The following is a 13,574-nucleotide window of genomic DNA, read 5'->3' as shown; positions in this document are numbered from 1 at the left end:
ACCCACCCTCCTGTTACCACACAGTCTTGGTAACATCTTTCCAAAGCCCCTCTGGACGGCTGAGTCCCACTGCCTGTCATGCCCCTGTAAGCCCTGGATAGTCAGCTCTTCTCCAGTTACAATGAAGGGACTTCAGGGGATGTTTCCAGTCTGAATCATGACCTCCCCCAATGACCAGAATGTAAATAAGATTTGGAGTCTGAATTCTTAGCATCTGAAGACAGGGGAGAATGGGCTTGGATGGCGAGGGCATGCTGCCTCCTGGGTGGGGCGAGGGTTGCTGGGTGCTGGTGAAAGTTCATAAAGAAGGCACTGGTGATCCAGGGGATTGTGCATCACTTACAACCTTAGCACGCATTGTGCGAGCGTGTAGTATTCGCGTGAATCTGTGGCCTGGGAAAGGAGTGTAATAAATTCACCCTTGTTTGTTTGATTGGTTGGTTGGTGAAAAGATTAACACAGGAGGGCAACATCCAAGAGGAAAGGAGCCTGGTGTACAAGAGCACTTCTCCCAAAACCTCCTGCTCTCACTGGTGGAAAAAGACAACCTGAGGGGAATGAAGGTAAATCCCTAATTTAAGATTCTGCAGTGATCAGGGAAATATATGCAATTAGACCTTAGAGATTAGGTCAAGGAAAATGCGATGAGAAAGAGCCACTTCTATGTGGGAAAGAAGCTAGCCCTCTGCTCAGAGCCTTCTTGGAGGTTGTCAGGGTATAAATAAGACATAAATAGGATTAAAGTACTAATTGACAAATTGTTGTCAAGGAGAAGTCCTGCTTCACCTATTTAAATGCTCAGAATATATTTAGAATGCTTATTATGCATAAACTAATATAACCCGAAGGCCTGAGCCCTCCCTTTCAACACGGGCATGTTGGAGAAAGAAATGAACAAAACATAACAATACCTTAGAGTTTGGACCGTGTGTGGGGAAAAGTCTTGAAAAATATGAATGGTCAAGTATTTTTAATGCAATGTTATTGCATTCAAGGACTTCTGTGACCTAGTAGTTAACTAGTTTATATTTCAAAGGAGTTCTTTCAGTGGCCTACTTTAATAAATGAAAGCTAATAGTCAAAATTAACAATTTGTAGATGTTTATCAAATTCTTAAAGACATCAGTATCTTAAGTAGATAAGGCAGCTTCCTTGCTAGTATTTTAACATCCATTTAATTGGTCCACACAGCTTTCTGTCCATCCTAATAGCCCGCTCCTCCTGTGTGATGGTCCTTTAAAGCTCCTGATACCCTAAAACCCATCTGAAATAAGCCTGAGGGGGCGTTACTCCCAGGTGGCAGGATTTGGGTTCTGAGAGCCAAAGGCAACACACACCACCTGAAATTCCTAGTTGGCGATCACCCCAGGTTTTCTGAACCCAGGTTCCGCCTTCTCTAGGTTCCTCTCTGCAGCCAATATTTTCCTTCCCAAATCAGGTTCCTACCCTGAATTATTTGACATCTCTGTGGACACAGTGGTGCCTGTGGGGGGTCTGGGAGCACCAGGAGCCCCTGGTGTGCCGGCTCCATCCTCCTCATGGACTGGGGGCTAAGCAGGCTTCACCTGTCCAGAACCACCCCCCGACTTCCTCTCCAGGCAGCGTCTCCTCACAGGCACCTTTGCAGAGAGGACACAGGTCCTCAGTTTGCTCCCACACTCCTGTCCTTGAAATAGGCACCCAACAAAAGGTCAGTGGGGCCTTTCGTCTTTCACCTCTTCCACTCAACATGCTGCTCCCCAGAGACCCCAAGGTCCTTCTTTCAGCTCAGAGCACATGGGATTGTCTCTTCCCTCCGGCTCTTCTCTTCGCTTCCTGTCTCTTCCCTCCGGCTCTTCTCTTCGCTTCCTCTCTCTTCCCTGGAGCCCTAAGAGGTCGAGGGAGGTCATTTGGAACATCCATGAACTAGGATGGGAAATGAGTTGCATCATGATTTTCACCAACCTCTAACCAAAATTTGGCATTTCCTCCAGTTATGAAGGTAGGCAACAAACCACATTGTTGTGACTTCATCACCAGCAGAAACCACAGATGTCTTCACTGCAGGTGACAGTTGTTGAAGATATCTCAGAATATTGCTTATGTTCATCACTACTTTGAAAACACAAACCCAAGTGCAGACATACCTCATTTCGTTGCACTTCGCCTTATTGCTCTTTGCAGATATTTTGTGTTTTGTTTGTTTGTTTGTTCTTTTGCAGGGAAAGAGTCACCCTGAGCTAACATCTGTTGCCAATCTTCTTTGTTTTTTCTCCCCAAAGCCCCAGTGCATGGTTGCATATCCTAGTTGTAAGTTCTTCTATGTGAGCTGCCGCCACAACATGGCAACTGACAGATGGGTGGTGTGGTTCCTCCACTGGGAAGTGAACCCAGGCCGCCAAAGTGGTGAAAGTGCTGAACTTTAACCACTAGGCCATCAGGTCTGGCTCCCAGATATTTTGTTTTTTATGAATTAAAGGTTTGTGGCAATCCTGCATTGAGCCATTTTTCCAACAGCGTTTGCTCACTTTGTGTCTCTGTGTCACATTTTGGTAATTCTCACAATAGCTCAAACTTTTTCATTATTATTATATTTGTTATGGTGATCTGTGATCAGTATCTTTGATGTTATTCTTGTCATTGTTGTGGGATGCCACAAACCACGCCCACATAAAACAGCAAACTCAATCGACAAATGCGGTGTGTGTTCCGACTGCTCCACCGACTAGCCGTTCCCCATCTCTCTCCTTCTCCTTGAGTCTCCCTGTTCCCTGAGATACAACAATATCGAAATTAGGCCAATTAATAACCTACGATGACCTCTAAGTCTTGAAGTGAAAAGAAGAGTTGCACATGTCTCATTTTAAATCAAAAGCTAGAAATGATTAAGCTGAGTGAGGAAGGCGTGTCGAAAGCTGAGACAGGCCAAAAGCTAGGCCTCTTGCACCAAACAGTCAAGTTGTAAATGCAAAGCAGAAGTTCTTGAAGGAAATTAAAAGTGCTACTCCACGGAACACACGAATGATAAGAAAGTGAAACAGCCCTATTGCTGATATGGAGGAAGTTTCAGTGGTCTGGAGAGGAGATCAAACCAGCCACAACATGCCCTTAAGCCAAAGCCCGATCCAGAGCCAGGCCCTGACTCTCTTCAATTCTGTGAAGGCTGAGAGGGGTGAGGCAGCTGCAGAAGAAAAGTCTGAAGCCAGCAGAGGTTGGTTCATGAGGTTTGAGGAAAGGAGCCGTCTCCATAACAAAAGTGCAGGTGAGGCAGCAAGTGCTGATGTAGAAGCTGCAGCAAGTTCTCCAGAAGATCCGGCTAAGATCATTAATGCAGGGGCCGCCCTGAACAACAGGTTCTCCGTGCAGAGGAGACAGCCTTATATTGGAAGAGAGGCCATCTAGGACTTTCATAGCTAGAGAGGAGAAGTCAGTGCCTGGCTTTAAAGGACAAACAGACTTGTTAGGGGCTAATGCAGCTGGTGACTTTCTGTTGAAGCCAGTGCTCACTTACCATTCTGGAAATCCTAGAGCCCTTAAGAATTATGTGAAATATACTGTTCCTATGCTCTGTAAATGGAACAACAAAGCCTAGATGAGACCACATCTGTTAACAACATGGTTTCCTGAGGGTTTTGGGGTTTTTTTTGAGGAAGATTAGCCCTCAGCTAACTGCCGCCAATCCTTCTCTTTTTGTTTTGCTGAGGAAGGCTGGCCCTGAGCTAACATTCATGCCCATCTTCCTCTACTTTATATGTGGACACCTACCACAGCATGGCTTGTCAAGCGGTGCCGTGTCCACACCTGGGATCTGAAACAGCGAACGCCGGGCCACTGAAGCAGAACGTGTGCACTTAACCGTTGCACCACTGGGCCAGCCCCTTCCTGAGTATTTTGAGCCCACTGTTGAGACCTACTACTCAGAAAAAAATATTTCTTTCCAAATATTACTGCTCATTGACAATGCACCTGGTCCCCCAAGAGTTCTGATGGAGATGCGCAATGAGATTAATGTTGTTTTCATGCCTGCTAACACAACATCCATTCTGCAGCCCAAGGATCAAGCAGTAATTTTGACTTTCAAGCTGTGTTATTTAAAAAATACATTTTGTAAGGCTATTGCTGCCATAGATAATGATGCCTCTGATGGATCTGGTTAAAGTAAATTGAAAGCCTTCTGGAAAGGATTCACCATTAAGAACATTTGTGATTCATGGGAAGAGGTCAAAATATTAGCATTAACAGGAGTTTGGGAGAAGTTGATTCCGACCCTCATGGAAGACTTTGAGGGACTGAAGACATTAGTAGGGGAAGTAACTGCAGATGTGGTGGAAACAGCAAGAGAACCAGAATTGGAAGTGGAGCCTGAAGATGTCACTGAGTTGCGGCGACCTCATGATCAAACTTGAACAGATGGGGAGCTGCTACTTATGGATGAGCAAAGAAAGTGGTTTGTTGAGATGGAGTCTACTCCTGGCGGAAACGCTGTGAAGATTGTTGAAATGACAACAAAGGATTTAGAATACGACATAAACAGTTGATAAAGCAGCAGCAGAGTTTAAGAATATTGACTGCAATTTTGAAGAAGTTCTTCTGGGGGTGAAATGCTACCAAACAGCATCACATGCTACAGAGAAATCATTCATGAAAGGAAGAGTCAATCCATGTGGCAAACTTCATTGTCGTCTTATTTTAAGAAATTACCACAGTCACTCTAACTTCAGCCTCCGCCACTCTGATCAGTCAGCAGCCATCAACATTGAGGCGAGACCCTCCGCCAGATTACGACTCGCTGAAGGCTCACGTGATGGTTAGCTTTATTTAGCAACGAAGTATTTTTTAATTAAGATGTGTTAATGCTGGGTTTTTAGACATAATGCTATTGCACGCTTAATAGACTACAGTATAGGGTAAACATAAGTTTTATATGCACTGGGAAACCAAAAAATTATTGTGATGTGCTTTATTGCGGTGTTCATTTTATTGCGGTGGTCTGGAAGTGAACCCACAATATCTCTGAGGTCTACCCATACTAGTTATTATCTAGTGCCTTAATAAAGTGATACAAGTGGTAATATAGTTACAATTATGACTTTTTAGTATTTTCTCAGCTCTATTTCAATATATTTGGTTCCTGTTATAACCCTTTGTATTTTATTTTATGAATTTAAAACCTCTATTCTGAGAAAGTGTCCATTGGTTTCACCAGGTCCTAAAGGGGTCCGTGGCACCAAAAATCTAAGGACCCTGGTGGGTGTTCCAACATGCTCATCCACCTGGCTGGAGCCTCTTTCCCACGCAGTCCTACCATCTCTTTGTTTTCAGTAAGGCCTTTCCTAGACCTCTCCTCTTCTACCTGCATCCTCCCAGCTCTGCCCTGGAGACTTGCAAAAAGAGGACCAGAAGTTTCCCATTTCGGATGGGGCTCAGTTCACAGTGTAAGGTCACAGGCCACCCTACTCACAACTCTTGCCTCCCTTTCCTGCAGCGAGGGGCCTGCCCTCTGACTCTCGGTCCTTTGCAGTCCCGACGACCACAGGTGTCAGGGTTCAGCAGAAGGAGAAAATATTGAAGGCAACTTGTGGGGCCCAGTGGCATCTCTGGGGAGAAGGAGTGACGAGGCCTCACTGCAAAGTGAAGCTGAAAATAGCAACTTACAGGATGGTCACAGGGCAGCTGGGAGGCTCGGGCCTCACAGCCTTCAAACTCCCATAGCAATACCCATGGGCTTTGAGGAGAGAAGACCATCCTATGGCTTCTCTGTTTGCTTTTTCTCTGTAAGTCGTGCACTTCGGAACTCTTAACTGAGCACCGACTGCATACCAGACACGATGCCAGGTGTTGGGGACACGGCAGAGAACAGATGTGGGCCCTGCACTTGTGGGAATTTAAATTATGTGCCCCGAAGTGGAGCCCTGTTCCCTAAGGGTCTTGGCTGAGAAGGCATTTCTGGAGGTAGTTGCCCTCCTTCCATCTTCCCTCTCAGGTTTCCCTGCCCCTGTCAGGCCTCTCCCCAACCTCCTACATCTGCTCAGATCCCACCGGGCCTTTGTTCCCCTCACCATTGGGCAGCCTCATTCACTTTCACAGCTCCAGACATCAGTTTCCCAATGTCTAGCTCCTGCTCAGACCACTTGCTTGGGGTTTAGAGAATATCCTCCTAAAGTACAGCCAACCAGCAGCGAGTGGCAGGAGCCGAGGGAGCCTGGCCCGCATCCTCCCTGCGCTGTCTTGGGAACGGGCCTCTCGTCCCGAGCTGTGCCCACCAGAACCTCGGGCTCCTCCTGGCCCATCTCAGTCCTTCCTCTCCCTCGTCTCCCAACCTCACTCACCAAACTGCTGTTGGCATCAGACGCCCGCCTCCCTCCTTTCCACTGCCTCCTGTCACCACTGCCTCCACCGTCCTGCCTCCTCACTCAGCTTAGTTAGACTCGGGGAAGGTGGGACCTTCCTCAACAGTGTTCACCTTCCTGGAGCCCTGAAGAATCTATGCCTAAAGGCCGAAGACACAGTCCCACGACCAGATGAAGGCCAGGCTGCCCCTCCCACCGGCACCCCGCCTTTTTGAGTGGCACCTCCTTTTACCTCCAGTCACAGGTGGCTGAGAGAACAAAGACAACTGTAGTGAATGCACTAACGGAGCCCGTGTGGCTCCATCGCTGCCGTGTCTGCCTTCTTTGGAAGGAGGGCAGCACAGGCGTCTGCAAGACTCAGTATTGAACGAGCTTAGAAACAGTGCCTGGAGTTGGTAGGACTGGTTCTGTAATAACTGATTCCTTCCCCTGAAAGGCTCACAGGCCCAGGGACGACCACTGACCTCAAGGGAACCCCAGGAAGTCGAGGCCCCTGGCCTTCCAGGAGAGCCATTTGGTTCACCTTGCCCTCCTGGCCACGCGGCTAACCCGCAGCTCTCTGTGTCCTCTGCTGGCTGAGTGGCACCGAGGAAGGGCCCAGAGGAGCCGCAGAGGGGCGGTCCTGCAGCACCTCTGCCGTCAGAGCGCCAGGCCGCCCTGGCACTGAGGGCTCGGCCTGTCCCTCCTCTTGCCGGGGTCATTTCTGACCCAGCAAATGATGTTCCTACTAGCCTGTTACTCTGCCAACCTGCAAAGCCCCAAGGAGAAGACGACATCAGCCCAGGGGCAGCTTCACGGCCTTGCTGTTTTAGTCTCATCCTTTGAAGCTGGAAAGATGTTCTGTATTAAAATGTTCCTTCCCGCTGTGCATAATGCTAATGTCTTCCACATAATATGGTTAATGGAATATTTTACACACTGGAAATAGCCACAGTGACCTTTTCTTCCTTCTGGAAGTCTCATTTTTTCTCTCTCACTCCTTCCCCCACACCTTTGCTTTTTTTTTTCTTTGCATTTCAGGTATCAGTGCCCTATAGCCAAGTGACCAGGGCATCTTCCAGGATCAGTGTTTCCTCAACTGAAGCAACAACAACAAAGAAAATCATAAAATGATGTGGAGGGAAACAGATGCCCTGTTATGGCCTCTACAAAACCTCAGACCCTTTCATGAGAAGACTCAGACCTTGGGGGGTAGCTGGGAAGGCAGTTCACACCCTGATGGGGGGCTTTTGTTTGAAGCCTCCTGTAATTTAGGACTGCCAAAGGGTCTGGAGGAGGTTGTGGTCTTAGGTTTATCTTTTTATGTATTTATTTATTTATTTTTGAGGAAGATTAGCCCTGAGCTAACATCTAACTCCAATCCTCCTCCTCTTTTTGCTGAGGAAGATTGACCCTGAGCTAACATCCGTGCCCATCTTCCTCCACCCTACATGTGGGACACCCGCCACAGCATGGCTTGCCAAGCGGTGCATAGGTCCACACCCGGATCCGAACTGGTGAACCCCCAGCCGCCAAAGCGGAATGTGTGAACTTAACCACTGGGCCACGGGGCCCACCCCTTATCTTTTTGTTTTTTTCCTCCAGCTTTATTGACGTGAAATTGACAAATAAAATTGTATATATTTAAAGTATACACCATATCACTCTGTTTGAATGCTGGAAAAGTGTGAAAGTCTGTGCTAGGCCTAGACGTCTGACTTATTGGAACCCTCAGCTGAACCTGACCATTACTGGGTCCCGGGGATCCTTGATCAGGGTGGGTGGGGAAGGCCTGGCCTGGGCAGGGCAGCGTGTCCATGCAAGGCCTGTGGGGCAGCAGCCTGTCCTGCACCTCCTCTGAAGAGCAGGCGCCTCTGGGCCACTCTGTGCTCAACTGTCACTTCCGTAGACAAGTCTGTTCTTTTTTTTTTTGCTATGAAAGTTAATGTTTACTGGGCATGAAAAAGAAAATAATAGCAAATTACACTGTAAAAGTTGGTAAATGCCATAAACATCACACGATACAGAAATAAAAATATATCTTGTTACTTAGCTGCTAACGTACTTCTACAATACTTTCATTCTTGTACTTTGGCTGTTTGCTTTTTTCCCCCAGTAATTTTATTGAGATCATAATGCTTTATAATATTGTGTAATCTCAAGTGTAGATTATTATTTATCAATTTCTGAATAGACTTCATCGTGCTTACCACCAGTGGTCTAATTTTTGTCCACCGCCATACATATGCGCCCCTTTACCCCTTTTGCCCACCCCTCAACCCCCTTCCCCTCTGATGACTACTAATCTGTTCTCTTTATCCATGTGTTTGTTATCTTCCACAAATGAGTGAATGGATAAATAAGATGTGTGTACACACACACACACACACACGCACGCACACGATGGAATACTACTCAGCCATAAAAAAGACAACATCGTCCCGTATGCAACAACATGGATGGACCTGAGGGTATGATGTTAAGTGAAATTAGTCAGGCAGAGAAAGACAAGTCTGTTCTTTTAACGTTTCTGTTGTCAAGGGAACTGGAGGCAGCAAGTCACTCACATGGCATTCATCAAGTCTCCCTTCATTCGTCTGCATTTTGGAGGTGATAAGGGAAACAAGGCAGAGGTCAGCCTGTTTATACCTGACAAAGGTGGGACTCACCAAAAGGCATTGTCTGGAACAGGTGGGAAGTAGGGAAGAGCAAGGTTCAGAGAATTCTGTTGCTGCTAATTCCCCAGCCAGAAAGGCACTTTTCTTCTGGGGATTATACTTGTTTCTTACAAAGGAAAAGAGAGTGGCATGAATATTGAGGCTTCCAAAAGGGGCAGCCACACCGACAAACGAAGAGCAGAGAGAAGGTGTGTGGGCCCAAGACACCTCTCAAATTCCCTTCTCCATCTGCCCTCCATGTGTTCCTGTTTGTAGATGATTCTCATGGGAGTCGTTATTTATGTGGCATAAACAGGACATGTGTTTGCACGTGTGTGGACACACACACATAACTTACCTACACATTGTAGGCATTTTTAATGTTTATAAGTCTGATAAATGTAGTGTTGTCACTATATAATAGTAGAGCCTTTACTGGCTACAAACTTTGCATGGGCTCATCAGGCTGCAAAGCTCCGGGCATAAAAGGGAGCTCATCTCCTAGACAGTGACAGGAACGTGCCTTATCCCAGACCCATGCATATGAGCCAGCTTAACTTTCTGGTCTAAACTCTCAGAGTTTGGTGTTTTCCAGTCGAGAGCAGCGTGGAGGGAGAGGAGAAGGGGTGAAACTAAGGTTTCTGGGCTCAGACCCTGCACAAGCCGAGGTGCTTTGTCGGGATCTGCGTGTGAGGAAGCTCAAGCCCTGACGTTTAAACGTGGACTCAAAGTGCACCGGCTAATGCGTGGTCTGCAGCCTGGCCTCTGCAGAGCAGTGCCCAGGGCTTCTGCAGGAGGGTGAATCCCTCCTCCTCAGGCGGCCTCCTATAATTTCCTGCAAACTCCCACAATCTTGGACATTCTTCTTGGTTTTGCAATGGAAATGTTTTACATGCGACACCTGCTCCCAGTTTCTGGTAAACCTTGTTTTATTTAGGATGCTGATCCGGTTATTTCTGCAAAACAAACCACTCTATAGCTCGTGGCATAAAACGGCCTTGTCATTATGCTCATGGTTTCTGTGGGTTGGGAATCCAGGAGGCAGCAGGGGGACAGTTTGTCTCTGCTCGTAAATGTCTGGGAAGACTCAAGGCTGGAGTGATTGACAGCTGAGGCTGGAAGCATCTGTAGTGACTTCACATCCATGTCTTGATGCTGGCTGTTGGCTGGGACTTTAAGTGGACCATCCACAGGAGTACCCGTTACATGGCCTTTCCATGTGGTCTCTCCGTGGGTGCTAATCTGAGCTTCCTCATGGTATGGTGGCTGGGTTCCCAGAGCAAGCATCCCAAGGTACCAAGGCAGATCATGAGACCTTGTTATGATCCAGCCTCCAAAGCCACGGAGCATCACTTATGCCAGACTCTCGGGACCAAGGCCTTCCAGACTCATAGGAGGGGACGTGGAGGTCAAGGCTCTAGAAGAGGATGAGGGATGGGAAACATTGTAGCAGCCATTTGGGGGAAAATATCATCTGTCACAGCTGTATTTCTAGGGATGAAAGAAAATTTTACACACAACATATTTATAGTACTAGGTTCATAGGAAAATGAATAATGACGAAACTTTTTTTCTAAATATTATACTCAGAAAGAATATATCAAATTAACAAAACCTCTAAGACCTAAAATGCCGTCTAGTTTATGAGGTCATGGCATTATTACAGTAAAAAGTAAATGATATTTTTACTCAAAAGCTATTATACTTATCCAATGAACATTTGCATGCATAAAACTGATGATAATTATGTTGCCTAATGAAGATAGAAGAGCTGAGAATCTTGTGCATTTTCAGTCAGTGAGGCAAACAGCATTATGTTGGTTAAGGCTAAATGATAGCATTAAATATTTTAAAAATAAGCTAAGTTAACTTATCCCCTCAAATATCTACAGCCTTACACTATGAGTCCGTGCAGAAGAGGAACAGAAACTCTCAACAAGAGAGAGCCACCTTAAAGCATGTTTTAATCTTAAATATGCATCTCATTTGTTATTCTAAAAGCAAAGTGCTGGGAAAGCTTATCATATTTACTTTTGCCACTTATGTAAATAATTTATTACACGTAAGTGCATTGCACTTCAAAGGTTTGAGCTTGGCTTAGCACATGGTTAACACCAATTTGGCACAGTCTCTTTTTAAGTGTACATTTGCAAAATGCATCATCTCAGATTTGCTGAAATGATGTATTTCTATGTCAGCATCCTGCTTATTCATAATTTGAAATAAGTCTTTTGCCATTTGGTCCTAAGCCCCTTTGTTGACGTGTCTGCTGATATCGCATTACTTCCTCTGTATTCATATCTGATGCAAGATGGTCTCTGGTATGCTTTCATTAGGGGGAAAAGCTCTACTGTAGAGGAAGGACAGAAAGACTGTGAAGTTCATAGTTCTTTGTGGAGTGCACCCCAGGCCCGCTGTGCACTCCAAAGGATGAGACTTAATCAGAAGATCACAGAACACCCCCCTCCCCCACACCCTACTGCCATGTGAATAAGCCTGCAGTATAACAACCACAGATTTGAGCTGGGAAAGATGAAAGACATATCCTCGGTTTGAGGAGCAGTACATAGGGAAGCCCCAAAGCCAAGAGAGAAGATGAAAATAAGGACATTAGAGGACTTTAAAGCTTTTGGTACCTAAAGCTATAACAAACATCAAGTGTGCTCCACTCCTGGCCCAATTAACATAAATTCTCACACTAAAGGCCTGTTTACCTCAATATCTAGTGCCCCATACAAGATGTCTCTCAACAAAACATTGCAGGGCATGCCAAAAGTCAAGAAAAGCCTGAAGAGGCAAAACAGTCATCAGAACCAAACTTGATTATGACTCACATGTTGAAATTAGACAGAGAATTTAAGACTGACCAATATGTTAAAGGCTCTAATGGAAAAGGTAGAAAACATGCATGAACAGATGGGTGATGTCAGCAGAGAGAGAAAAACAGTAGAAAGAAATGGTAGTAAAAAACAGCAACAGAAATGAGGAATTTTTTTTCTTAAAGATTGGCACCTGAGCTAACATCTGTTGCCAATCTTCTTTTCTTCTTCTCCCCAAAGCCCCCCCAATACATAGTTTTATATTCTAGTTGCAATCTTGTGGCTCTGCTATGTGGGACGCCACCTCAGATTACATTTCACTTTTATTTATTCCTTCTTTACTGCTCTTCTTTGTTAATGTAGATTCAGTTTTCTGACCTGTATTATTTTCCTGTTGCCTTAATAACTTCTTTAATGGTTTTATAGACTCAGGTCTGCTGGTAATAAATTCCCTCAGTTGTTCATTTGAGGCAGTTTTTATTTATCCTTGTCTTCTGAAGTTATAACTTCTGGATATACAATTCGGGGTTGGCAGGTTTTTGTTGGTTTATTTTTTTTCAATACTTTAAAGACTGTGTTCAGCTGCATTCTTAGTTGTATCAATTCTGATGAGAAGTCTGCTGCAATTTTTATCATTGTTTCTCTGTAGGTAAGGTGTTTTTCCCCCTTTGGGGATATTCAAGATTTTCTCTTTGTTTTCAATTTTCTACAGTTTAAATATGACATATCTAGGTTTTTCTTGTTGTTGTTTGTTTGTTTTTGTTTTTTGTTTAATTCTGCTCAGTGATCTCTCTCCTTCTCAGAACAGTGATTTCAGTGTCTGTCGCTAATATTGGAAAACTCTTGGCCATTATTTCTTCAAATATGTCTTTTTCTTTCTGGTATTCCAGTTACACAAGTTATGCCATTACTTATGGTCCAATGGTCCACAGTTCTTGGATATTCTCTTCTGCTTTTTTTTTTTCATTCTTTTTTCTCTTTGTGTTTCAGTTTGGGTAACTTCTTTTGACCTATCTTTAAGTTCACTGATTCTTTCCTCAGCTGTGTCAAGTCTACCAACAAAGACTTTTTTCAGGGGACAGCCCTGTGGTGTAGTGGTTAAGTTCACCTGCTCCACTTCAGTGGCCCAGGGTTTCATCAGTTTGGATCCTGGGTGCAGACCTAGCGCCACTCATCAAAGCCAACTTCAGAATAAGGAAGATTATCAGGGATGAAGAGGCACATTGCATAATAATAAAGGGGTCAGTTCTCTAAGAAGAAATAACAATCCTAACGTGTGTGCACCCAACCACAGAAAGTCAAGATATGAGGAAAATGGGCCAGCCCCGGTGGCCTAGTGGTTAAGTTCAGCACACTCCACTTTGGCAACCCAGATTCAACCCTGGATGCAGAAATACACCATTTGTTTGTCAGTGGCCATGCTGTGAACGTGGATCACATACAAAAAAATAGAGGAAAATTGGCAACAGATGTTAGCTCAGGTGAATCTTCCTCAGCAAAAAAATACAAAAAGAAAGAAGAAATATAAGGAAAAAACTGATGGAACTGAAAGGAGAAATAGACGCAAATATAGCTGAAGACTTCAACACCCCTCTGTCAGAACTTCATAGATCAGGCAGACAGAAAATCAGGAAAGATATAAACGACCTGGGCAACATACTTAGTCAACTGACCTAATTGATGTTAAAAGAACACTCAAGCCAACAACAGTAGAATGCACATTCTTCTGAAATGCTCGTGGGCCTTCACCAAGATAGACCATATTCTGGGCCACAAAACAATCCTTAAAG

General features: G+C 45.1%; 1 protein-coding gene across 6 annotated transcripts in view; it reads left to right on the top strand.

Moving 5' to 3' along the window:
* Positions 1-13,574, top strand: part of SYNDIG1 (synapse differentiation inducing 1) — a 191,109-nt gene that overhangs the window by 132,767 nt on the left and 44,768 nt on the right. Inside the window, exon 4 of one of the 6 annotated variants that reach the window (XM_044748322.2) lies at positions 7,350-8,518. The exons of the other annotated variants lie outside the window; for them this stretch is intronic. Coding sequence (XP_044604257.1) covers positions 7,350-7,442 — 93 coding nt within the window. The 3' untranslated portion in view covers positions 7,443-8,518. Of the gene's footprint in view, positions 1-7,349; positions 8,519-13,574 lie in introns of those variants that run through there. 6 annotated transcript variants of the gene reach the window in all.

Source organism: Equus asinus, chromosome 15, assembly GCF_041296235.1.
Source record: "Equus asinus isolate D_3611 breed Donkey chromosome 15, EquAss-T2T_v2, whole genome shotgun sequence".
NCBI classification, from domain to species: domain Eukaryota; kingdom Metazoa; phylum Chordata; class Mammalia; order Perissodactyla; family Equidae; genus Equus; species Equus asinus.
Note: the sequence above shows the minus strand (reverse complement) of the source record. Positions and strands in the feature narration are given on the sequence as shown.